The following is a 23,187-nucleotide window of genomic DNA, read 5'->3' on the forward strand; positions in this document are numbered from 1 at the left end:
TTTGTGTTTAATAATGTTTGGGAAATGCTGCAGTTCATAACGCATAGTAAAGACTGCAAGAAATCCTGAAAAACCTGCTAAATTTTGAGTAACCTCGAGGTTCCCAAACTTATTTAACCAAAGAATCTCTTTTTCAATTGTCATCTATTATCACATCAATCATCACACCATAAAACTGGTATCTGGAGGAGGAGAGTGAGTTAGGATATGGATATGGCTTTAATTAGCTCCTACTGTCCTAATTCTTCTAAATTAATTTTGAACACTAAAATTTTTTAATCCTAGAAAATAGAAGTTATTATAATTCTCAATATATTTCTAAAATAGAATTATACCAACAGAGGTAATAAAAACGTTTGTTTTGTGCTTGTTACATCTGAGTAGCCAAGTACAAGAAAGCTAAATAAAAATATGGAAAAGAGCTACACAAAATTAAGTCAACTTTTACTCACAAAGAATATTTCTGAAAATGCTTTACTTCACTTACTTAAGTTTTCTGCAGACATGGCCCAAGTTGTTCAACAAAGGTTCCCATTTGTCAACTGTTACCTAAAACAAAGCACATCAGACCCATGATTACAAGCTACTTTTCATCCTGACCCGTTTGCACTGCATGACCTCACTCCTCTGTGCGAGAGGGGCTCTCTCCTGGTGCTTGCACAGCACTAGGCAAGACTGTTGAGTTGCTTTTCCAGCTTTCCTACTAGAAGACACTTCCTGAGCGTTATTTTATTAGCACTGTTTTGTCAAAGAGCCCATCTATGCCAAAGAACTTCAGATTTTGTACCTCCAGCCCAGAGCTTTCCATCTGCCTAGTAATGTTGCTACCTGGCAACCTCACAAGCACTTCAAGTCCAGCACACCACGTGCTGACGTCTTGTCCACTCTCCCGCCAGCCCAGCTCCCGGACCTCACCCCTCTGGTGCTCTGCCACTCAGCACACAGCACCACGTCACCCCTGACCCCTCCGGGGATGGCTTATCAGCCCCCTCATCAGAACGCCACCCCCATCACTAACACGTCTTGTCTGGGCCCCATCATATGAGTCTGACCACGCCACCTGTCTTAAAGCTCCTACTGTCCCGCCACCTCTCGACAAGGTGCAAACTCTAACATCATCTTCAAGGCCCTTGAAGGCCCACACTTACCCCTCCTGCCCCATTTCTTGACGTTCTCTGTGAACTGAAAATCCAAGCCATACTGAGTTGGCTCCAGTTTTGCACATACCATTCTCTACACCTGAAATACCCTCTTCCTTACTTTTGCCTGGCTAGCACCCATCCTTTAGGACCGAGGTGTATTTCCTTGAACCCAGAGGCCTCCTTGACCGACCATCAAGTCTGTGTGGAGTCCTTTACTTCCTCAATCACAGCCCTTTCTGTGCACTGTATTATTACTGGCGATTTATTTATCTGCACTGATCTGAGGGCATCAACATCAAACCAGTTTTCTGTTGCCTCCCAACCCCTAGCTCAGAGCTTAGGACACAGTCGACACGCAGCAGTAAGTCAGAACTAAGGGAATAAACAGACCTGGTCACACCCTCTAACTGCCCTGAGCCCAGCTCTGGAAGGCACTGCCCATGTGAATGGAACAAATCCTCTGCGATTCTTCGACACACCTGCTTTCCTGGGCTACTCTGACATTTGCTGCAGTTTACAACTAAATCACACAATATCTTCCCCTCCTCATATAACTGTTTAATGAGCATTTTGAAAGTTTAATAGTATTGTGCTTTTGTATTTAAACCATTACTTTAAATGTCTGCAAGAATCCAAAGTGTCTTCTGATCATCAAAGATGTATATAACTGCAACTTCAAATGTGGTTTATGACAGTGCATCTCAAACTTTTCTGTGCATGAGAATCACCCGGGGATCTTGCTAAAACTGCAGATTTTGGTTCAGCAGATATGAAGTTCTGCACTTCTAACGAGCTCCCAGGTGACGCTGATGCAGCTGCTGCAGTCCAAGGAGCAAGGTCCTAAGGGATTCAATTCTTTGAAAATGGGCAAGGTGATAAGTGGCCACCCTATATCAACAGAAACACATGCATTATCCCGACCACCCAAGACTGAGCAGTGGAAGACCTGCTTTATATACATACATGTGCAAACACACAGGTATATAGTGTTTTTAGGTTCATATGACCATTAAGAAGAGACCAAAATAAACAAAGCTGTGTCTACAGGGACAAGTAAACTGCCACCCGGCAGGGAGCCCAGGGGAGCTGCGTCTGTCTCGGTAAAGAGGAACTTACAGCCAAGGAAGATGTATGCTGTGGGCAAGTGTTCCTGGGGGCAGGAACAGAAGGACACTGGGAAGTGATAATCAGACAGAGTAAGACAACACAGGCGTGAATAAAAGAATCAGGAACCAAAGAGCAACAACGTGCAAATCTCTGACCTACAGAAGTTTACAGCATCTCAAACTGTCAGCATTTAATATAATACCAGTGTTTACACATCCATGATAGCTGGAAGGTTAATTCATGAGCACAAATTCACGCACCTCTCATGTGACAGAACCTGGTTAAAGATCTAAATATATACTAAGCATCAGGTAAGGAAGAGCAATGATACGTCTAATTTTAATGACATTTGGCCCCATTCCTGCAGAAGTGGGATCTGCTGCTACATGTACCCATTGGTCAAAGAGGTTCTAGACAAGGACAAGTCAGATGCTACAGTGCCTACCAGCTTCCATGTATCATCACCTATTCCCCGTATCAAATAATCATGGAATATACTCTGATTACGCCCACAGATCAAAACTAGAGCCTCTTAAGAAGCAAAGAGCCAACACCTACCCTCTCAATGAGAAAGACTCATTTTGTACCATGTAACAAAACACTTCATACCATGACAAGTCAAACATTAACAAACAACTGCTATGATAAATATTAGGTTATTGTATTCTAGGTAAGTCTAGGTATTCTAGGTAGGTCTAATATGATCTTCCTCATTCAATACTAAACACACTTACGAGTGTGTGTGTGTATTACAGATATTATATAGAATACCTCATTCCCAATTGCTTTAATTTTTTCCAAAGCATCGAGAAACCATTTTTCCGCTGTTTTCCACCTAAAATAGAGGGGGGGAAAAGTTGCAGTTTATTCAAAATTAGCATGTATAAACATTTTAAGAAAAATCTGAATATCTCTTTCCAGTAATATTAAAATGAAATGAGGTAAACTTCTGTAAACAGTTTTTTAAAAGTCAAGTTTAAGTGAGATAAATGATTACTTTTATGGCATTAACATCACAAGGGTTCAAGATTTTAGGAGATGCGGCATATTCTCAGTAATTACGTTCTATAAAGGCACTGTTAACACTGCTTTAGCCAACACCAAACCACTGCTCCCAGTGGAAAAACTACAACCCCTGCTCACGTGCTCACCAGCTGCTCAACGGATCTGGTTTCACATGTGCTTCTGTTTGGCAACGCCTCACTTGACGTATATTGTTGGTCTGTTAACACTGAACTCACAGCCAAAAGCACTGTAACTGATGCCTGAACAAAGCTTATCTAACACCTGTATTCTGACCAAGGCATATCGCAGCCTTCCTGAGCTTAGGACACTAGACAGCGCTTTGGCATTCCGCTTGGGGATCATTTTAAACTGTAAAATAACCAACATAAAGCACAAAAAAGGGAAAAGGGCATAAAATAGACTATAAATAAATTGACTGTATATGAAATTGTTACTAAAGATTATTTTAAAAGGCTCCAAACTCTGTTATAAATATTACATAATCGAATTTTTAGAATACACACAAATGCCACAAAAACACTACAGTAGTACTAATTTACTGCTTTAAAATTTAAGTATGGTTCAGTGCAAAGGACTACAGATAGTCCCCTCTTTGAGTACGACACTGAATTGCTTATTCTATAAATATCCAAGACTACGGTAAGCCTCAACTACTGACCAGGAAACTCAGAGACTGGGCCATTCTAATCGGCTTAATTTTTGGATTATCTGCAAAGGAAACATTTTTGTTCCAAAATTGTAAGAAATCTTTCTCAAATGTATGAATCCAATTCCTAGTCAACAAAGAGACGACTAGGGATTCTGCAGTGCCTCCAGGCCACCCTGAGGGGTCCAGTGACTTAACAGAGTTGGCAACAACTGTCCAGTCCAGGACCTAAGAGCTTGTGACAGCCCACAGCACAGGGGACCAAAACCCAGGTTTAGTGTTTTTAAAGAATTCCAAGATAACACGCGCTATTTTCGTTTTTTACCTGTTCGCCTCCTTCTCCTAAAATGAAATGTCTATGAAGAGCCACTCTGATGGGCTAAAAACTCTGGTGACTGAGGTTTTGCTCTCTGTACAAAAAGGAAACAGAGGGGCCTCTGGCCTTTCAGTACTTACTCTCCATTTTGAAATGCGACCACGCCAACCTCATGCATAACAAAAGGGTCTTCTGGTGCGATGCTTAGAGCTTGGCCAAAGAATCTTTCGGCCAATTTTGAGTTATTGGTCAATCCATATTCTAATCCAATATAAAGCATTGGCAAATGACACCTAAAAATATTGGAAAATTTCACACATTCAACACTCAAAACTTTATAGTTCAGCAGATTTCAAATCCTGTCTGCAAAATAATTTTAACATAGCCAAAAATAGAGCGCTTACTTGTTTTCTGACACTTCATTTACTAACATTTAATGAATATCTAATAGGCTCTTAGACTACTCAGCCGCCACTCCTAAAATCTACCAGTAACCTATTCACCCTTACTTTTCATTATTCTACAGTAAAGAGACGAAACAAAACCCCTGCAAAGCAGAAGGGCAGGCCCCACTGTGCCAGCACCCAGGCCCAGCCAAGACCGCCTTCCTCCCTCACTGACTCAGCAACACAGACCCTCAAGGCTGTGCTCAATTCCACTTGCCTCTATGCAGCTGCTTCGGACTTCCAGCTAGACCACCCCCCACCCCTCGTGTGAGTCTCCACTAACGGTTATTATCAGTTCTATGCTGCAGAGCTCTGAATTATGTCATGTGTATTCTACTCTCATACCCTCTGAAAACAGTTGTAGGCAGAGTAACTAGTTTTAATTGAATTTCCATCTCTTCACCCTGTCAGACCAGTGATCACAGTAAGATAACCTCTCCCCAAAGATGGATCTGACAATGTCAGTGAATACTGACTGCCTGGCTGGGAGGTGCCCGGGCTCTAATCTAGAATCATGACTGGAGTTACAACTGCAGCATCTACAGAAGGGTCATGAAGAACCTTTATGGATGTACCTGGAGGAAATATGAAATGCACAGGAAGGAGCTCCAAAAATCTATTCCTCGGGCTTCCCTGGTGGCGCAGTGGTTGAGAGTCCGCCTGCCGATGCAGGGGACACGGGTTCGTGCCCCGGTCCAGGAAGATCCCACATGCCGTGGAGCGGCTGGGCCCGTGAGCCATGGCCGCTGAGCCTGCGCGTCCGGAGCCTGCGCTCCGCAACGGGAGAGGCCACAACAGTGAGAGGCCCGAGAACCGCAAGAAAAAAAAAAAAAAAAATCTATTCCTCCATAGGAGCAGCAAGAACACTGCCAACAATTGTCAAAATAAACATTTCTAGAACTTTGCAAGTTAACCAAAGGCTTACAACAATCTGAGGGGTATTTATTCTAGAAAAACAGCTGAATCTCAGTAAGAACAGCAAACTCTATGACATTTAACTTGTCTGATTCCCATCTCCCTTTCCCCAGCACCACATTAGCCTAGAAAATCAGCAGTCTGACAGCCACTGGAGGGGACAAAAATTAGTTTGGAGCTTCTGAAATACCCCACAGAGACCTGTCACTATTTGACATATCTAGCAGCTCCCTGGAAAAGCCCCATTCACAGCTGTCTTATTTGACCTGACTCAGAGCTCATGCAGAGAAGTGTCTACCCCCAAGGCATTTGTTGAAAACAATGTTTAACATTAACCCGAGGCAGCTACACCAGAAGGCCACACACAGGACCATATGCACACACAGGAAAGGCTGGAGAAGGCCCTAATCTCTCATCTCTGGATGCCCCTGAGGCTCAGTGCAAGCAGGAATTGAAGAGGGCTAAGGCAGAATTACCAACCATGGGAACACTGAAGACATGCCCCTATACATGTACAGGGTCCTTCAGAAAAGGGGGGGAAACTCGGCTCAAGATATGAAAAGAAGCCCTGCGCTAACTGAGCAGAGGCTTCACTGGCCTCAGATGACAAAGGACACAGACTTTACAAAATTTTTAAAAGCCCAGCAAAGTCACCAAACAGCCACAACAAATAGCAACAACAAACCCTGGGGTGGTGTAGGGTAAATGTGATTTCCAGAATTGCCACATTGTATTACTTTAAACGTCCAGTTTCAACAAAAAATAAAGAGACATGGAAAGAAACAAGAAAGTATGGCAATACATAAGGGGATAAAAGCAGGCAATAGAAACTACCCTGGAGGAAGACCATACACTGGGCTTACTAGAAAAACACTTTAAATAAGCCATTTTAAATATCCAAAGAACTAAAGGAAATTATGTCTAGAAAACTAAACTATGAGAACAATGCCTCACCAAACAGAACAACAAAAGGTAAAAATTATAACAAACGATCAGAAAACCTGGAGTTGAAAAACAAAATAAATAAAAAATTCACTAGAAGGGTTCATCAGCAGTTTGAACAGGCAGAGGAAATCATCGAACATGAATAAGGTCAAATGAGATTACCCAGTCTGAGGAACAGAAAGATAAAAGAATGGCAGAAAACAACAGTCGCATCGAGTTGGGAGACACCACCAAGCATCCCAACATGTGTGTAAAGAGAGCCCTGGAGGCGAAGGGAGAAAGTAAGGGGTAAAGAAAATATCTGACACCAAAGAACATGTAGGCCAAACACACCCCAAAGCTCAGAAAACTCCCAAGTAATCCCCACCTAGACAAACCATAGTCAAACCACTGGAAAACACTAAATAAATATGTAGATAAACATCTTTAAAGCAGTAACAAAATATAACACATGAGATCCCTGATCACCTGACTTCTAACCAAATACCCGGAGGCCAAGAAGGCAATGGATGACACTCAAAATACTGAAAGAAAAAGGACAACCAAGAATTTTATATCCAGCAAAACTATCCCTTGAAAATGAAGGTGAAATTAAGACATTTTCAGGGACACAAAAACTGAGAAATTTTGTTGCAGAATCACCTTACAAGAAATACTGAAGGAAGTTCTTAAGGGTGAAAGAAGTGACCCCAGACAGTAATTCAAATCCACATGAAAAACACAGTACCAGTAGAAGTGATTACATTTCATCTTTCTTCTCTTGACTGACTTAGAAAGCAACTGTGTGAAACAGTGTGATTAGGCCTAATGTATGTAGAAATGTAATGTTTACCACTAACGGCACAAAGGAAGTGGCAGGAGCAAAGCTGTACTGGGGTAAGGAAGCGACACCAGACAGTATCTCAAATCCACAAGGACAAATGAAGAGAACTTGAAATGGTAAAAAAGGTCAACATAACAAACGACATAAATATACACCTGCTTGCGTTTCTTCTCGCAGCTTCTTTGAAAAACAACATTACATGCGGAAATAATCATAACAACGTATAACTGAGAGAACTTGTTGTTAGCAGAGCTGCCCAACAAGAAATACTAGTAGGAGTCCTCAATCTGAAATGAAAGGACACAAGATAGTAACCCAAATCCACAGGAAAAAATAGAGTTTAGGCAAAGTAACCACATAGGTTAGGATAAGACAGTACCAATGCATTTTTGTCTGCAACCCTTCTTCTACTTGCTCTACTGAAATTGAGTTGGTGCCGTAAAGTAAGAATTACATTTGGTTTTTGTCTCTGGTTGCTGGCACGGGGCTCCTGAGAGCCCTGGGATTTCCTGAGTGAGAGGAGCATCTTTTGTTAATGAGCCCCTTCTGAACACACCCAATTTATGCTACTGGGGTGACTCAGAGTGGGGCTGGTTACCAGGAAGACCAAGTGATGAGAGGACTGGAACTTTCAGGTCCACTCACAGACCTCCTGGAAGGAAGGCTGCAGTCTAAGCTCTATAAAAACTCTTGAACAGTTAGCTTCAGAAGAATTCCGGGTTGGTGAACATACTGAGGTGCTGGGAGGGTGGTGCCCAGAGAAGGAATGGAGGCTCCACGCACTCCCACTCGCGTACCCTGCCCTATGTATCTCTTCCATTTGGCTCTTCCTGAGTTGTACCATTTATAATAAGCAAAATGCTTTCCTGAATTCTATGAGTCGTTTTGGAAAATGATCAAACCTTAGGAGGGGGTTGCGGGAACCCCTGGTTTGCGGCCAGTGAGAAGTACAAGTGACCCAGGACTTGCGATTGGCATCTGGAGTGGGGAGGGGCAGTCTTGTGGGACTGGGCCCTTAAGCTGTGAGGTCTGCACTAACGCTGGGTAGTTAGTGTCAGAACTGAATGGACTTGTAGGACCCAGCTGGTGTCTGGAGAAGCAGAGAACTGGTTGTTAGTGTTGGAAAGTACCCCAGTCAGTATTAATCCAAACTAGATTGGATAAAAGCTGTTCTGGTGAAAAAGTGAAACTGAGAGAAAAATGTTTATCCTGATGAGCTGATTTGAAAATTTAATTAGAAAAGTGTCAGACTGGGAAACATTAAAACATTAATCATGTCATTAATTATCATTGGTTTTGACTCTTAGCTAGTAACTAACTAATAACTAGTAATAACTGTTCCTGGGCTTGTGAGCACCCAGAGTAGCAAAATGAAATTAGCAGACTAGCATTTCCTCATAAGAAACAACCCACGGGAAGTTATTATTTGCTGCCAGTTCACCAGATTGATGGATCAGGGGTATGGGCAGACACTGGAGCCAAGCTTCAGCAGAGCACTGGAAAGGGTCTCTCGCATGTCTTGGTGAATAGGATGGACTGGGTATGAGGACCGTTTAGATGGATCAGTAACTGGCTGAACAACTTTAATCTGGAGGATTACTCTAGTAATATGTTAGTATCATGGACTTATGGACTGAATGTATGTCTGCCCCCAAATTCGTATGTTACACCCTAACCCCCAGTGACTATATTCGGAGAGAGGGCCTGTGAGGAAATAATAAAGGTTATGTGAGGGCATGAAGGTGAGGCCCTAATATGGCGGGGCTGGTGCCCTTGTACGAGACACTAGACCTAGCTCTCTGCCCTGTGAGGACACGGTGAGAAGGCAGCCGGGAAGAGCCCCCCCACCCCCACCCCGGAACCCAATCAGCCAGCCGGCCAGCCAGCCTTAGAACCGGGAGAAAATAAACTGCTTCTGTTTAAACCCCCCAGTGTATGGCGTTTTGTGATGACAGCCTGAGCTGACTAACGCAGTCAGGGAGCTACGTCTTTTACAATATTTTCATGGACAGCTAGTTAGATATCAAAGTCATACATATCAAATTTAACATAACTAAAAAAGCTGGGGGCCATAAATAATATAGATGCAGGACTGGGTGCCAAAATGAGTCTGACAGTCTGGAAAGGTAAAGCAAACCTAACCAGATGAAATTCAATCAGACAAGTTAAGGCAGCTAACTTTCACTGAGTGCTTTCTATGTGTCGGAAACTGGAATTACCTCAGCTATCCCTCACAGCAAGCCTAGGTGTTAAGTGTTGCCATGATTCCTATTCTTCAAGAGGCACACAGCTGGCCAAGATCACCAGGCAGTCTGGCTCCAGACCAGCCCTCTGCACCCCGGCACTCCCACTACCTCTCCACGCAGAGGTGGGGCGGCAGACAGCAGAAGCAGCCCGCACAAGAGAACGAGGCACAGTAAAACCGATGGCAAATCCAAAGAGTCAACAGGAACAACAGCAATTCTCTGCTCCCCAAAGTACCGTATGCTCTCAGGGCACACCGGCTACTGCCAACACATCTAACACTGACATAAATCTACAACACCGGCAAACTCAGTCCTGAACTGAGTAATGAGCTGAGCCACATAAATACCTTCTGGACATAAGTAGGATATAAATAATAACTTTGCTCACGAATACTTTCATTCTTATATGAGCATGTGAAAAACAGCTTCCACCCTATCCTGTTCCCTTAGCCTAACTTGTTAGTCCCCTTTTGTATTGGTTAAGGTAAACTGCTAGGCAAAATCACTACACCAGCTTCTTTCCCTCTCACTTCCACAGTTATTTCACAGTCATAAGCTACTAACATGATACATTATTCTTTTGTTTAGCTTAACAGCCAAATGGCAGAGATAGTAACAACAAGATTTCGCTTTGCTTAAGCGCCCTGCTCTGCGCACCCTTTCATCAGCTGTGCTGCCGTGAAGTAAGCAGCCATCGCTTGGTCATGCTCACTCTCCACTGCGAACGAATGCCCGTAAGCGATCCACGCCGGCCCGTAGGTCTTCTCCAGCGTCGTAGCTTTGCTAAAACAAGAGATTTCATTCGAGTGTGTAATATTTATTCTTAAATTGTTAGGTTAATTTTATGTAAGTTCATGGTTTCAAGGACATCAGAATTAATGAATGAGTTGTCAACATATTAAACACTAATGTAACATTTATGTTAATTCACTTGAAATAAAATGTTTAATAGTACAAGCAAATTTGTAAGTAATTTTAGGAGAGGTCCACAACTTCTTAGGTACTATAGTGGAGCCCATTAGCTTTCTGTATAGAATTTACAAATATTACTTAATCCAGGAGCTTCATTTCAAAACCTAGTAGCTAAACGGTGGTAGCAGCAAACACTTAAGGAAGTGTGCCTTATATGCACCACCTAGTCCTCATAAGCTTCAGGATGAATGACTATTTGTATTCTAACGACAAGTACACCGAGGCTGGGAAGATTAAGTGACGTCCTACAGATGACTAAGAGATTCATGCTGGGTCTGCGGACTGGACTATTTACATAGTCTTAAATAGTCTTCAACTAGGTGACCCACAATAATGAAGAGAACACATCACAAAACAAACATAGAAAATACAAAAGGTGAGATGCCCACTTCTTAGCATTTTACTTTCTACGTTTTCTTTTACCCAAATGTTCCCTGTTTCACGTAGAATTCATCGCTGAATAAGCACACTAAGTGAGAGAAGCACAGTCAAAGGAACCATTACAGCACGAGGCGCGCCGCTCCCGAAAAGAACACAGCGCCCTTCTTCTAAAACGCCTAGCGGCCCACTCATCAGAGAGCTCGCCCTAACGCTCTCCTAGAGCAGGGTCCTCTCCTGCCATCTCAGCAATTTTCCTAACAATGCTGACATACGGCTACATCATTCCCATTTTCACAGAAGAAAGGGAAGGTAGGAGAAATGAACTCTCCCAAGGAGTTATAGCTAGTAAGTGGCAGAATCTGGATTAGAATTCAAGTCTGTGTCCAAAGTTTATGAACTTCACCACAGATCCATTTTCTATTTCGTTCACATGGAGGAAGTCACAGGTATTATTAGACATATTTCTGTACTTGTGTAATTGAATAGCACTGGTTAAGTAGTTTGATTGGGCTGCATGGAGCTCCTCAAGCTAAAACCACAGCAGATCCTTACATAAACCAGTTCACTATGCCAAGAGTTCTGTTTTATAGTCACATTTAGTGACCCTAACCTCACATAAAGTGTCATGTAATTTCACAACTATTAACAAAAGAAGTCCTAAGAGTAAGAGGTTAATAGTATCTCTATAAGTAAAAAAACTTTCGAAATACTTTGTATTATTCCCTATTTTTTCGTATTTATTCTCATTTATAAATAAAAGCTTAAATACATCATAAGCTCCTTGAGGACAAGGTCTATACCACTGACTACTTTTATCTCCCCTCATGGCATCTTATGAAGAGCAGGGTAAATAATGGACACAACTGAATGGAATCTGAAGAAAACCTTTATTCTTTCATACTGCTTTTAAAAGTACTCCTAATTACTGCATTAAAGCAGATGACCAAGAAATTACTTCCTGTAGGTTCACTACAGAGGGAGGAAGACAGTAAGTTCATACCTGAGATATCTTCTGGCATGTTCATTTTTATGACCGACCATGAGATAATAGCACCCCACTGCAAACCAAGACACCTAAAAAGTTTAAAACGTACCATGACCAAAGACGCTTAACCTTGAACCGGGAATCTGTAACAAGTCAGAGGTCCCAGCATATACTCTAGTTCAAGTCAGAAACGTCGCTGAGACAGGCTGTCTACTAAGGGTCCTGGGTGACACGAGGCCAGACTCTCTACAGCTCTTGCTCCAGGTGCTTCCCATTGCACCCCTGCAGCATCTGAATCTCTTCCTACGGCAAAGTCAGCCTGAGTCCCAGCCTCCCACCTGCACTGTGTCTTCCCCACCCCACCTTGGTTCTACAGATTCCACCTCTTCAGCTGACTTCTCTTGCACTGGTTTCGCCTCTTTATAGATTGTTTTCACACTGGTCTGGGGTGCAGATTCTTGTCTGAGACTTAAACCCTGACCCCTGACTTTTGTCTTTAAGGACATGGTTCCTGATTCCATTTTCAATTTCTAGGTCTTCATTCTGATCCATGGCAGTTTGGAAGACACAATGATTCAATTCAGTGCATAATTCAGTAAGTTATCATACATGTAATGTGAGAAAGCTACCAAGCAGTTATTAGCATTGCTTATGAGAGGTATGAGTATGACTTTCACTTTCAATATTTAATTTTTCTGTATGTTAGCTATTTCAAAATAATATGCATATACAATTTCTGTAATCATAAAAAATAAAGATTTTTAAGTTATATACTAAAAAAAATATACTTTCATGAATTGAAAAAGTGAATGCTGCTTCTAATTATCATAAGCACTAGGAGATTCTGCTCCAACACCTTAAAATAAAACATTATTTGCTTGAATTTAAATTTAGCCTCTGTCTAAACACCTGTTAAGTATTTTCTTAAAGTTCAGGTAAGAAAAAAGACACTATAAGGGAAAAAGTTTATATTTACTTACAGGATTACTAGGATATAAATCCACCAATTTATGAGAAAGATAGAAAAGTTCTACATTAGAAAAAAAGAAAAAAAAAGAATAAAATTATTCACAGCAAATGAACTTTAAGATATGAGTTTCCCCCAGTTACAGCTCTTCACAATCATATAAATCTTGTTCTCGCAGCAATGATTTCATACTTTTCTTTCTTCCTGGATACAAAATCCATTTACCTAATGCCATATAGAAACTCCACGGAGCAGACACTACAGCTGTTTCACGTACCCCCACCTCCAATCCCTCAGCCCACTCCAGGCCCTAAGTGGGCGCTGAGCGCTTATCGAGTGACTAGCAGCCTGGATGAGAGGCACACGACAAAGCACTCCACGTGCTTAAGAGGCTATTTCAAGGGGCCTCGCCTGTCTTGAAGCCCAGGTTTCTTACTCCACGGGCCTAGTACAGACCGTCTTGACCACCCACAGCCAATCTGGTTGACCAAAGCCTCCCGTTTATGGAACCAGCAAGATGATGTGCTCCCGGGTAACACAAAGTCCCGGCATGTCACGACGACTCTCCTAGGGCTCAACAGCCCAGGGCGGCTAGAGAGCCTGCAATTCCAGCAAACTCCCCGGAGGCGCGATGCTGCTGGCCCACAGGCCATGCCTGGAGCAGCAGGGGCCCAGAGCTGGGGTGCCTGGCTAGTTTTCCTCCTGACCGAGCTGACGAGTCAGTTTAGAAGATTTAAGGGCAAATACAGTCCAAACCCTGTAAATGTTTCCAGAATATGGAAAATGTGAGCAAAACCTCTGCCCCCTTCCCGTTTCTAAACAGCTACTGACTCCTGCCATACCAGCTTTCTTATGGATTTTACAAGAAAAAGGGAAAATGCACACCTGGCACCCAATGCTCTAAAGCTAATACACCTTGGAGCACAAATTACGTTTGAGAAAAGGAAGCAGGAATTAGGGATATAGAAACAGTGTGCTCTGCTGGGATAACAGAAGAGACTGCTGGTTACTTGGATAAGCATTTCCTCCCCCAGTTGTTAACCTGCAATCTGAATTGTCCAGGATTTGTGAGACAGAATTTCCAGAGCTACGGAATATTTTTTGTCTTAAAAATTATTATTTTAATTTAAAGAAATTCTTACCATTTGCTTTATTCAGCTCCACAAGTGTCCCTATATGTACAGGTAAACAATTTGCATGGAAAGGATCTTTTTCCATTACTCTGAAAGTTAAAGAAACACACTATGTACATACGTACAAACAGTATGTAACAGCGCTCACTGCAATTAGCTATGCCTATCCAAACAGTCATTACCACATTACATACAATACTGTGGGCTAGAATACATTTTTACTTTAACTCCATTATCTTCAGACTTGTTCAGTTAAGGCAATGATTAAGTTTTAAATGCAAGGGAAAATCCTGATTTATTCAGAATCAATAAAAATAAACATCACCACATACATGTACTTTAAGCTAACAGAACTGTACCACATAAAATAAGTGGTCTCATGATTTAGAAGGATCAAAAATAATACGAACTAGTAAATGAATCCTAACTACCTGTCAATTACAATTTTAGTGAATTCAAGGGTTTTAAGCAACCCGGAAGATCCATTAAAAACAGTACATGTAAAGGACAGGTGTGAACTATGCACATGGAAAGACTGGTGCTGGGGGAGGAGGCCTGGCCAGTTAGTGAGCCTGACTCCCAGTACCTATAGGATTTTATCAGCCTCTGCTTTAAGAAAGAACGGACTTTATAAAACCATGTGCCAGACGGTATTCTCAAACTTGCAAATTATCTCCTGGGAGGGACAGGATACTCCCGAGTTAATAGAATAAAGCAACAAATGTGCATACACCTGTGTCAGTATATTGCTCTTTTGAGATGACACGCCCCCCCACTCCCACCCCCCTGTACTCTGCAAATGGAAAAGGCAGCTTAAATGATCATCCATCAGTTTGACATTATTCAGAAAGCAGGTCCCACATATTTCTCATGTAAAATGGACTAAACTCTACGTTCCTGCACAAAAATAAGTGGATGTACTTACACAGAAGTCAGCTTGTAGCACATTTTAAAATCACAGTTATAATAATGTCTTTCAGCTAAAGACACGACCACATCCAGATTCTCCTGCAAACCATCTACAGACTCGGGGATGACAGTTTCACTAGGTTTATTATACTGAAACAGAGAAATGCAAACATGACTCAGTGTGCAGCACCGAATCAAAAGGCAGACTCAACGTGGCCCGAGTGTTTCAAGGTTTAACACAATGACACCTGTGAGATGCTCGAAATTTTTCTAACTTCAAGTATCACCAGTACTCCTCTCAGCAAGTCTAATTCTCTTCTCAATTTATCACAGAATTCCATGGTAGGAAGTATTTTACAAAATAGTAGTTTAGGAAGCATGAGGAAAAAATCCTCATTTTCACACATCACTGATTATCTGATAGTTCAATCTTTTAAAAGTATGAGTTGTTCCCGGGAGGAAGACAGATATTTTGGGAAGCTTTTTCAGGAATCATATCATATATTTTAAATAATCTAAATCTGTCCTTGCAAATGTGCTAAACTGATAAAAATTAATTTCTAAATTCTTAACCTGTGAAAGAATAGAGGACAAATTTAATGAAATAAGATGCTTATACAAAGCAAATACTAACTTTGTGTTTTTACTTACCTTTTTCAATTTGTTCTCAAATAGAAAACGTAGCAATTCCTGTTCTTCAGTACAGAGCTTGCTAAGAGGTAGTGATTCAAGAAGTTCTTTTTCTAAAAAATGTTGAGAAAAAAGGAACGTCCTCACAGTATTTATGGGGAAGAAAAATCAGCAATGAAAAATATTCTTCTATAGTTCTTGGTTTAAGTAAATTGAGCTCAAAAGAGAAAATAACAAGATAGAATGAACTGGAGAAAACTAAGACAGTGGTTCCAGACCCAGGTAATAAGAATCACCTTGAGGGCTCTGCATGAACCTGCCAGGCAATTCTAGTCATCACCAGACTTAAGAACCACCAAGCCACTTACCCACCCTCAGCACTACGGACACTGTGGGGACAATTCTCTGCTGTGCTGGCTGTCCTACGCACTGTAGGATGTGTGCAGGACCTCTGGCCTCTACCCACTAGATGCCAGCAGCAACCGCCCACGCCCCACCCACCTGCAAGCTGTGACAATGAAACTCTGCCCAGACACCGCCAAATGTCCTCTAGGGGGGCAAAATCACCCTGGCTGAAAACCACGCATTAGGCTAAAATGTCTGAATGCCATTAATACAACATCTCCACTTTCTGTTTCTCTTGTTTATCCACCTCACACCACTGGCAACATACTAGGTCAATGGTTCTCAGCCCTCGATGGATCTCAGGATCATCTGGGAGCTGTAAACCATCTGATGCCAGGGCCCCACCACCAGATTCTGATTCCACTGGTCTGGAGTTAGGACCTGCACAATGATGTTTTTAAAACTCCTGGGGGTTTAAAGAGCAGCCATGTTGGAAATTACTGAATCAGATCCTGATTCTTTACAACTTTAAATCACTCATCACATCACAATCCCTGAAGATTCTGACTGCAAGGAGCACCACACAATATTGTATTTTGCAACGTGCTTCATGTTTGAAGATGTGAAGGAAGTTTAAACCTGTACATAATAGACTGCTCTTGATTCTATAGATTTCAGAAAAAAAAAAAAATCGAAACAGTATTAATTGTGCTAAACATAAAAACACCTGGGTCTCCAAACCTTCTTGGGCTGTCAACATGTGGTGTGACGTTAAAAGATCAAATGCTTCAAAGCAGTAGACGTCAAGCTTCAAAGCTTCTTTATAGCTGTAAGTAGCGAGGGTTCGGTTATCTAGAGCATCATAGATTTTTCCTCGTAAAAGACAAATAGAACTCTTTATCTGTTGGAAAAATGATGAGTGACATACTAAGTCAGGCACTACTGAAATTAATTTTTTATCAAAAATCATATATTGTCTGAAGGCTAAGACTTTTTTTTTTTACATCTAAAAGGATGTGCTCCATCCAATGTCAGACACAATATAAATTAATAGAAACATAAAAGCAAAGTAAAACTTCTCTCATCTATGTTCCTTAGGCTCTCCTCACTTCAACAAACCTTTATAACTAGCTTACACGTTACTGCTACTTTGTTCATTACCTGTTCTGTCTCAAATAGGGTAATGATTTAGAGACAGCATACAGAGCATACGTATATTAAATCAAACACGAAGACCGTTTGATAGGTAGATCTCAATGAACGAACCTTAGTAAATATTAGAAAACGGCAGCAATGCAGCACAGGGGTTAGGAGCGTGGCCTTTGGGAACTGGACAGACCTGAGCTCAAATCCCAGCTGTGACACTTACGAGTGACCCTGGACAATGCTCTAACCTCTCGTGACTCAGTTTCCTCCCCTCATCTAACTCACAGGCTCTGTAAGGATCAGAGGTGGTACCATCGGTAGCCAGCACATGGTAAGCTGCTCACACAGCAGCCACCTCACTACTACCATTAACAGGAGGATGCAGAAATCTGATTTATGTTCCAGATTCTGAACCTCAAAAAACAAATAAGTGAGCTTAAAGATGGTCCAGAGATGCAGCTAAAATTGGTAATGGGGACTTCCCTGGTGGCACAGTGGTTAAGAATCCGCCTGCCAATGCAGGGGACACGGGTTCGAGCCCTGGTCCGGGAAGATCCCACATGCCACGGAGCAAACTAAGCCCGTGCGCCACAACTACTGAGCCTGTGCTCAAGAGCCCGAGAGCCACAATTACTGAAGCCCTCGCGCCTAGAGCCCATGCTCCGCAACAAGAGAAGTCACCGCAATGAGAGGCCCGTGCACCGCAACCAAGTGTAGCCCCCGCTCGCCACAACTAGAGAAAGCCTGCACGCAGCAACGAAGACCCAATGCAGCCAAAAATAAACAAACAAATAAATAAATAAAAATTGCCGTCTCTCAAACCACTAAAAAAATAAATAAATAAAATTGGTAATGGGATTCATCATAAAATCACAATTCAAAAATAGTAGAGGACATTATGAGAGAATCTTAGACCTATGCAGTATCTATGAGTTATTAAAAAAAGTAAACTCATAAAATAAATGCATTACAAATAAATCATGCATTTCTTAGCAGTTAATGGATAAGAGGTCCAAGAATAATGATAATCCTCAACTCCCTCATAAATGTATTTCTTCACAAAAAAATGTGCTTCTTAAAAAGAAAAAAAAACCTAATAATGTATAGTATTCCCACCTTCTTGAGATGAACAGTAGAGTAACCAAGTTCCTTCATAGACATGTTATAAAGAACAACTGGGAAATGGGGGATTGGTGGGTAACAGCTAAAGGGTACAGGGTTTCTCGCTGAAGTAAAAAAAAAAATGTTCTCAAACGGACTGTGGTAAGGGTTGTACAGCTCAGCGAATATATTAAAAACCGAGGTACTATGCACTTCAAATGCATGAATTGCATGCTATGTGAATTACATCTCAAGAAAGCTGTTAAAAAAAAGAAAAGAGTTAAGAGTCCAGATTAGCAATCTGACCGTGGATGGTATTTACCATGTTACATTGTATCAGTATAATCTCTGCCAGCAAGGAATTTGCAATTCTATGCAGGCATGAAGTATACAAACTGAAATACACAAAATAACATAAACAGTAACACCACACCACTCCCTGGAAAGAAACCATCTAAGGTAATCAAGGTTTCTTGGGGGCAAGTACAAAACACTGTTGAAATACAGTAAGAAGGGAAAATATTATTCCACCTGTGGGGAGGAGTTTAAGGTATCAAATGTAAGAAGAAAGAGCTTAAGTCTGCCTATTTCAGATTCAAGCATCTGAGGACACAATTACAACTTCTAACTGATGGCTCAGAAATGTCTCAGAATCTTCTTGGGTTGTGAAAATTAAGTAAGTTGGCAATCAAACTATTTTAACATGATTGTACTCAAGTAAAAGAAGGTGATTTACATTTGCCCTACCACGTGGGCAATTCTTCCTGATGTTACGGAAGCATGGTTATTACAGCGTTACTTACTGAGGACTGTGACATTTCCCAGTCACTGGAGGGGTCTTTCAAGCTACTTTCATCCTTCAAGCATTTCCCAAACAGTCTTTTGCTGATCGGCTCCTCCAGATCAAGAATGTCAAGAGCCTGCTGGTGTTCTTTTGCAGCAAACTACAGAAAACAGAAATAGCGTTTGTCAACCATGACTTCTGACGCTAGATACACACACAATCACAGTAGATTTTAAAAGGGTAATAAATATTACACCCACTCATTACTTAAATTTAAAATGTCTAAAGTTGAATTTTCTTCATGCATATGAGCTTTTAGTAAATGGAGAGTCAGTATTTTGAATTCTCACACTCATGGGAGGGATGTGTAACATTCACATCATTAAACCTTTATCGAATAAAACAAACTGAGAGCACACTTACATGGCATCTAGCTGCAAGGTAGCGACATGCTTCATACAACTAGGAAAGAAATTAATCTATTAAAAAAGTGATCAAGATAATATGCATCTTCAATCAAAAAACTATAACCACGAAGTGAAGAAAGCCGTTTTCATAATTCCTCTTTTACTCTCGCAGAGAAAAAAAAACAGTCTTTTTAACCCATATTCATCATGAACCTACTGTTTACCAGTCACCAAGGATTCAAAAAGGAATAGGGACCTGCCCTCAAGGAGGTTGTGGCAGGGGAGACATAAACACAGCACAGAGTTTCTTTCATAAACTATGAAAGAATCGCATAAAAAATACTAACCAGTTGAATAAGAAAACATCTCCAGGGGAGAGGGTAACTTAGGAGTTGGTCAGCATTCCAGCACTGAGTCTGAATAACTGTCACACATCTAAGGAACTGCAAGCAGTCAGCATGACTGGATACACATTCCATGCACTGATGGTGGTGCTGGGTCAGACACAGACTGGAGAGAAATCAAGAAGCACCTGGGGTGCCTATGAATGCATCTGACTTTATCCTGTAGGCAATAGGAAATCACTGAGTTACACTGTGAGCGATGTGATCAGATCTGTTTTAGGAAGACCACCCTCTGACAGTTTAAAAGATGAACTGGAGACAAGGAAGGTGGGGTGTGGGAAAGATGTTACTGGAGAAAAGAGAAAGGAGAGAGGCTAAAACAACAAAACAGACAAATTACAGGCCTGACACGTATGAATGGTAATGAGATAGAAAGGACTATCCATACTTTCAGAGCTATTTAGGAAACAGAATTTTCAAAACTTAGTGACTAGATGGGGGGGTGGGAAAAGGGAAAAACAAAGTGACCGAGATTAGGAATATGAAATTTTCTCTTGGACTTCCCTGGTGGTCCAGTGGTTAAGACTCTGTGCTTCTAATGCAGGGGGCGCGGGTTCAATCCCTGGTCAGGGAACTAAGATCCCTTATGCCGTGCGGCACGGCCAAAGAAAAAATAAACGTACACAAGAAATTTTCTCTTTACATTTAATATGAAAAATTGAATCCTTAAAAAATTTTGACATAAGAAGAACATATACCTAAAATACTAATCTAATAACATTTTTAAAAAGCTTTAAGGTTCATACAATCACTTACTTTGTCCAGTTTTCGTGACCGAAGTGCATGAGCTGCTCTATGATACTGGGCTGTCAGGTAAAGACACTGAGCCAACCAGTAAATGTCCTGGGGTTCCTCTGGAGGGAAAATTACATAAATGGTCAGAGGTGCAAGGTAAAGTAGAAAGTTTTTTAAGGATAGAGAAATCAGAAAAAAAAATCATAATCTGTCACTTACCATGAGAGAGTGAGGCTACTTTATCTGCCCAAAATAGAGCACTCTGATACTGCTGCTGTATCCAAAAACAAACAAAAAAGTGGTAATTGCCCTGTTACTTCAATAGCTTTACACAGATAGGTATTATTAGAATGCTATATAATAAATCAACATCTCAGTACAGTAATTTTTACGTGTAGTAAAGGGTCTATCAGTCATATCTCTATCTTATACCTCAAGTAGGTGAGTTTTAGTTCAATGGTGCAATAAAAATATTATTGGAATACCTTTGATATATACAGTTGAAGAAGGTAGTTTTTTTTAACTTATACATTGCAAAATTGTATCAGCAGGTGTCTAAAGAAGTAGATAACTTAAGTGATCATTTTGCAACATCTAGCCATTAGTAAGGTTCTCAGTCTTTGCCTCAGTCCTCCCGGATGCAAACCAGCAACTCTGTTGCCAGTCAATTTGGGAGGAGGAATGCTTCTGGGACGGTTACAAATCTGCTCAATATTAGTGCCTGGAGGGTGGAACCAGGCCTGTCTCCTTCCTCACTGCATCCCCAGAGCCAGAGAAAAAATGCGCAGGAAGCATTTATTCAATTCAGCTGACTTACGGCAAAGCAAAATACAGCCCTTCAGCGTGCTGCCAAACATTCAGCTGCTACATTTCACATCGAACAGTTCACCGTGAACACGCTTTTCTCTCCCCTTCTTGGTTTCCAATTTATTGGGAGAGCATACATTTTAGAAAAACTAAGTGACATCGCAGATTAAACTGATGCTGCTGATTCTGGAAACATTTCTTTCCCTTAAACACTGTTTGCTGTTCATTCAAGAGGAGTACGGGGAATGAAAGTGTAGTTAACAGGAACTTTTTAAAGTACTGATTTTGAGACTACAGATTTGTTTTTATATTTATTCAGTTAAATTCGGCCAAATAAAAATGACAACTAAACTTTTCAAAAATTTTCTATTAGCTAGCTAAATTCAAAGGCCACCCCGCAACTTTCATCCTAAAATAATCCTTCAACTTCCACCTAGCACGAAGTATGTACTGAGCACCTCTGTGTCCGGGGTGGGCCGGCTGCGGAGCGGGGCTTGAACACGTGTAAGGCTCGTCGCGCGCGTTAGTGGCTTCACGCTCAGCCTCCCGGCTGCACAGGGCGGGGGGCTCGACCCCTCCCTTCGGGGGCTCTACCACGAACCAAAGCCCAGGCCCTTAGGACCGCGCGCCGCCAAGACCCCGACAGCAGCCGCCCCTGCTGCCTCCCAAGCCCCGGCCCGCGCTCCCCGGATCGGGCCGCCCACCTGGTCCAGGTACTGCCGGACGCGCTTCCGCAGCCGCTCCAGGTTCATGGCTGCGTGGCCGGGGTCCGGCGTGCACCCTCCCTCCTGCTGCCCGCCGGGCAGACCCGGCCCCCGCGCCGCCACAGCCCCAAGCCCCAAGCCCGGGACCGACCCCACCCGGCCGCGCGCGCCGCCCGGAAACTTCCGCTCCCGGCCCGGCCCCGCCCCGGAAGTCCTCCGCAACCGCGTCCCTCCTGGCGACGGAAACGGGCTGCGCGCCGTTAGTGCCGAGGCTCTCTCTTGGCCCTCGGGTGGCCGGGGTTCTCGTGCGGCCGTGGACGCCTTTCCTCTGCAACTCAAGCCGCCGCGGACGCGCAGCCAATGACGTGTCCGTGCGCGATTCGCTGATTAGCTCGTTCGGAGGCAGGAGCTTGGCAGCTACGCCCCGCGGGTTCCGTGGTTCCAAGTGTGACTCGCATTTCCCGTGTAAAAACGGCGGTAACCAACCCAGAGGCTGGTTGTGCGGACCGGTGGGTGCACACGCTGTCCCGGCACGTGATGTAGAAGTTCTGCCTGTGGTCGCCATGGCCAAGTGTCCCTTTCAGATTGTCTTTTGGCAAAACCCAAAGGCTCATTCCTTAACCTCAGGTAGAGGAACCTGTGATCAAAAACGAGTAAGAACTGGAAAAGCGGGTCTATTAAAACCTTGGATCCATACAGTGGAACATTATTCAGCAGCAACAGTGAATGAGCTGTTGACATATGTATGAACCTTGAGCTGTTGACACATGTATGAACCTTATGCTGAGGGAGAGAGTCCAACCGCAAAGGACCTCATGTTGTATGATTCCGTTGACAGATTCTCTCATTGACCAAAGTCGGCCCGGTCTCCCCGAACTTTTTTCAGCTAGGCCTGGCTTTTGGACTTCCATGTTCCTTTCTGCCTTGTCCAATTTTTGCAAGAATTCTGATGTCAGTTTAGCCAGAATCCCCCACCCTGTACCTTCCTTATCCACTACAATCTCCCAGGTGATATCTGATCACCCCGGCCCACCTTCAGGGAGAATCCTCCGAACCCTGATGCTTCCTCTTAGCCACTTCCTCCTGGTGCGCCCCCACCCGGCTCCTTGGCTATACATTCCCACTTGCCTATGCTGCGTTCTGAGCTGACCGCGATCTCTCCCTC

The 23,187-nt window shown here is 42.5% G+C and overlaps 1 protein-coding gene and 1 non-coding gene across 6 annotated transcripts in view; one reads left to right on the forward strand and one right to left on the reverse strand.

The window, feature by feature from the left end:
- Positions 1 to 22,171, reverse strand: part of CDC16 (cell division cycle 16) — a 29,496-nt gene extending 7,325 nt beyond the window's left edge. Inside the window, exons 1-15 of one of the 5 annotated variants that reach the window (XM_022576678.3) lie at positions 22,023 to 22,166; positions 20,731 to 20,782; positions 20,533 to 20,630; positions 19,389 to 19,427; positions 18,985 to 19,125; positions 16,676 to 16,835; positions 15,611 to 15,702; positions 14,976 to 15,109; positions 14,060 to 14,139; positions 12,931 to 12,980; positions 11,966 to 12,039; positions 10,270 to 10,395; positions 4,378 to 4,530; positions 3,021 to 3,084; positions 488 to 549 (exon numbers count right to left, since the gene is read on the reverse strand). In XM_022576678.3, the coding sequence (XP_022432386.1) occupies positions 488 to 549; positions 3,021 to 3,084; positions 4,378 to 4,530; positions 10,270 to 10,395; positions 11,966 to 12,039; positions 12,931 to 12,980; positions 14,060 to 14,139; positions 14,976 to 15,109; positions 15,611 to 15,702; positions 16,676 to 16,835; positions 18,985 to 19,125; positions 19,389 to 19,427; positions 20,533 to 20,630; positions 20,731 to 20,782; positions 22,023 to 22,070 (1,373 nt within the window). In that variant the 5' untranslated portion in view covers positions 22,071 to 22,166. Of the gene's footprint in view, positions 1 to 487; positions 550 to 3,020; positions 3,085 to 4,377; positions 4,531 to 10,269; positions 10,396 to 11,965; positions 12,040 to 12,930; positions 12,981 to 14,059; positions 14,140 to 14,975; positions 15,110 to 15,610; positions 15,703 to 16,675; positions 16,836 to 18,984; positions 19,126 to 19,388; positions 19,428 to 19,719; positions 19,937 to 20,532; positions 20,631 to 20,730; positions 20,786 to 22,022 lie in introns of those variants that run through there. The other 4 variants (XM_022576677.2, XM_089899305.1, XM_089899304.1 and 1 more) reach the window with 4 other exon arrangements.
- On the forward strand, positions 20,278 to 20,350 carry TRNAR-UCU (transfer RNA arginine (anticodon UCU)). The gene has a single exon. It is a non-coding gene; the product is annotated as a tRNA-Arg (tRNA).
- Positions 22,172 to 23,187: the final 1,016 nt, after the last annotated feature.

This window comes from Delphinapterus leucas, chromosome 18, assembly GCF_059928025.1.
Source record: "Delphinapterus leucas isolate spDelLeu-1000000601 "Yukka" chromosome 18, BTC_Dleu_Yukka2, whole genome shotgun sequence".
Classification (NCBI taxonomy): Eukaryota; Metazoa; Chordata; class Mammalia; order Artiodactyla; family Monodontidae; genus Delphinapterus; species Delphinapterus leucas.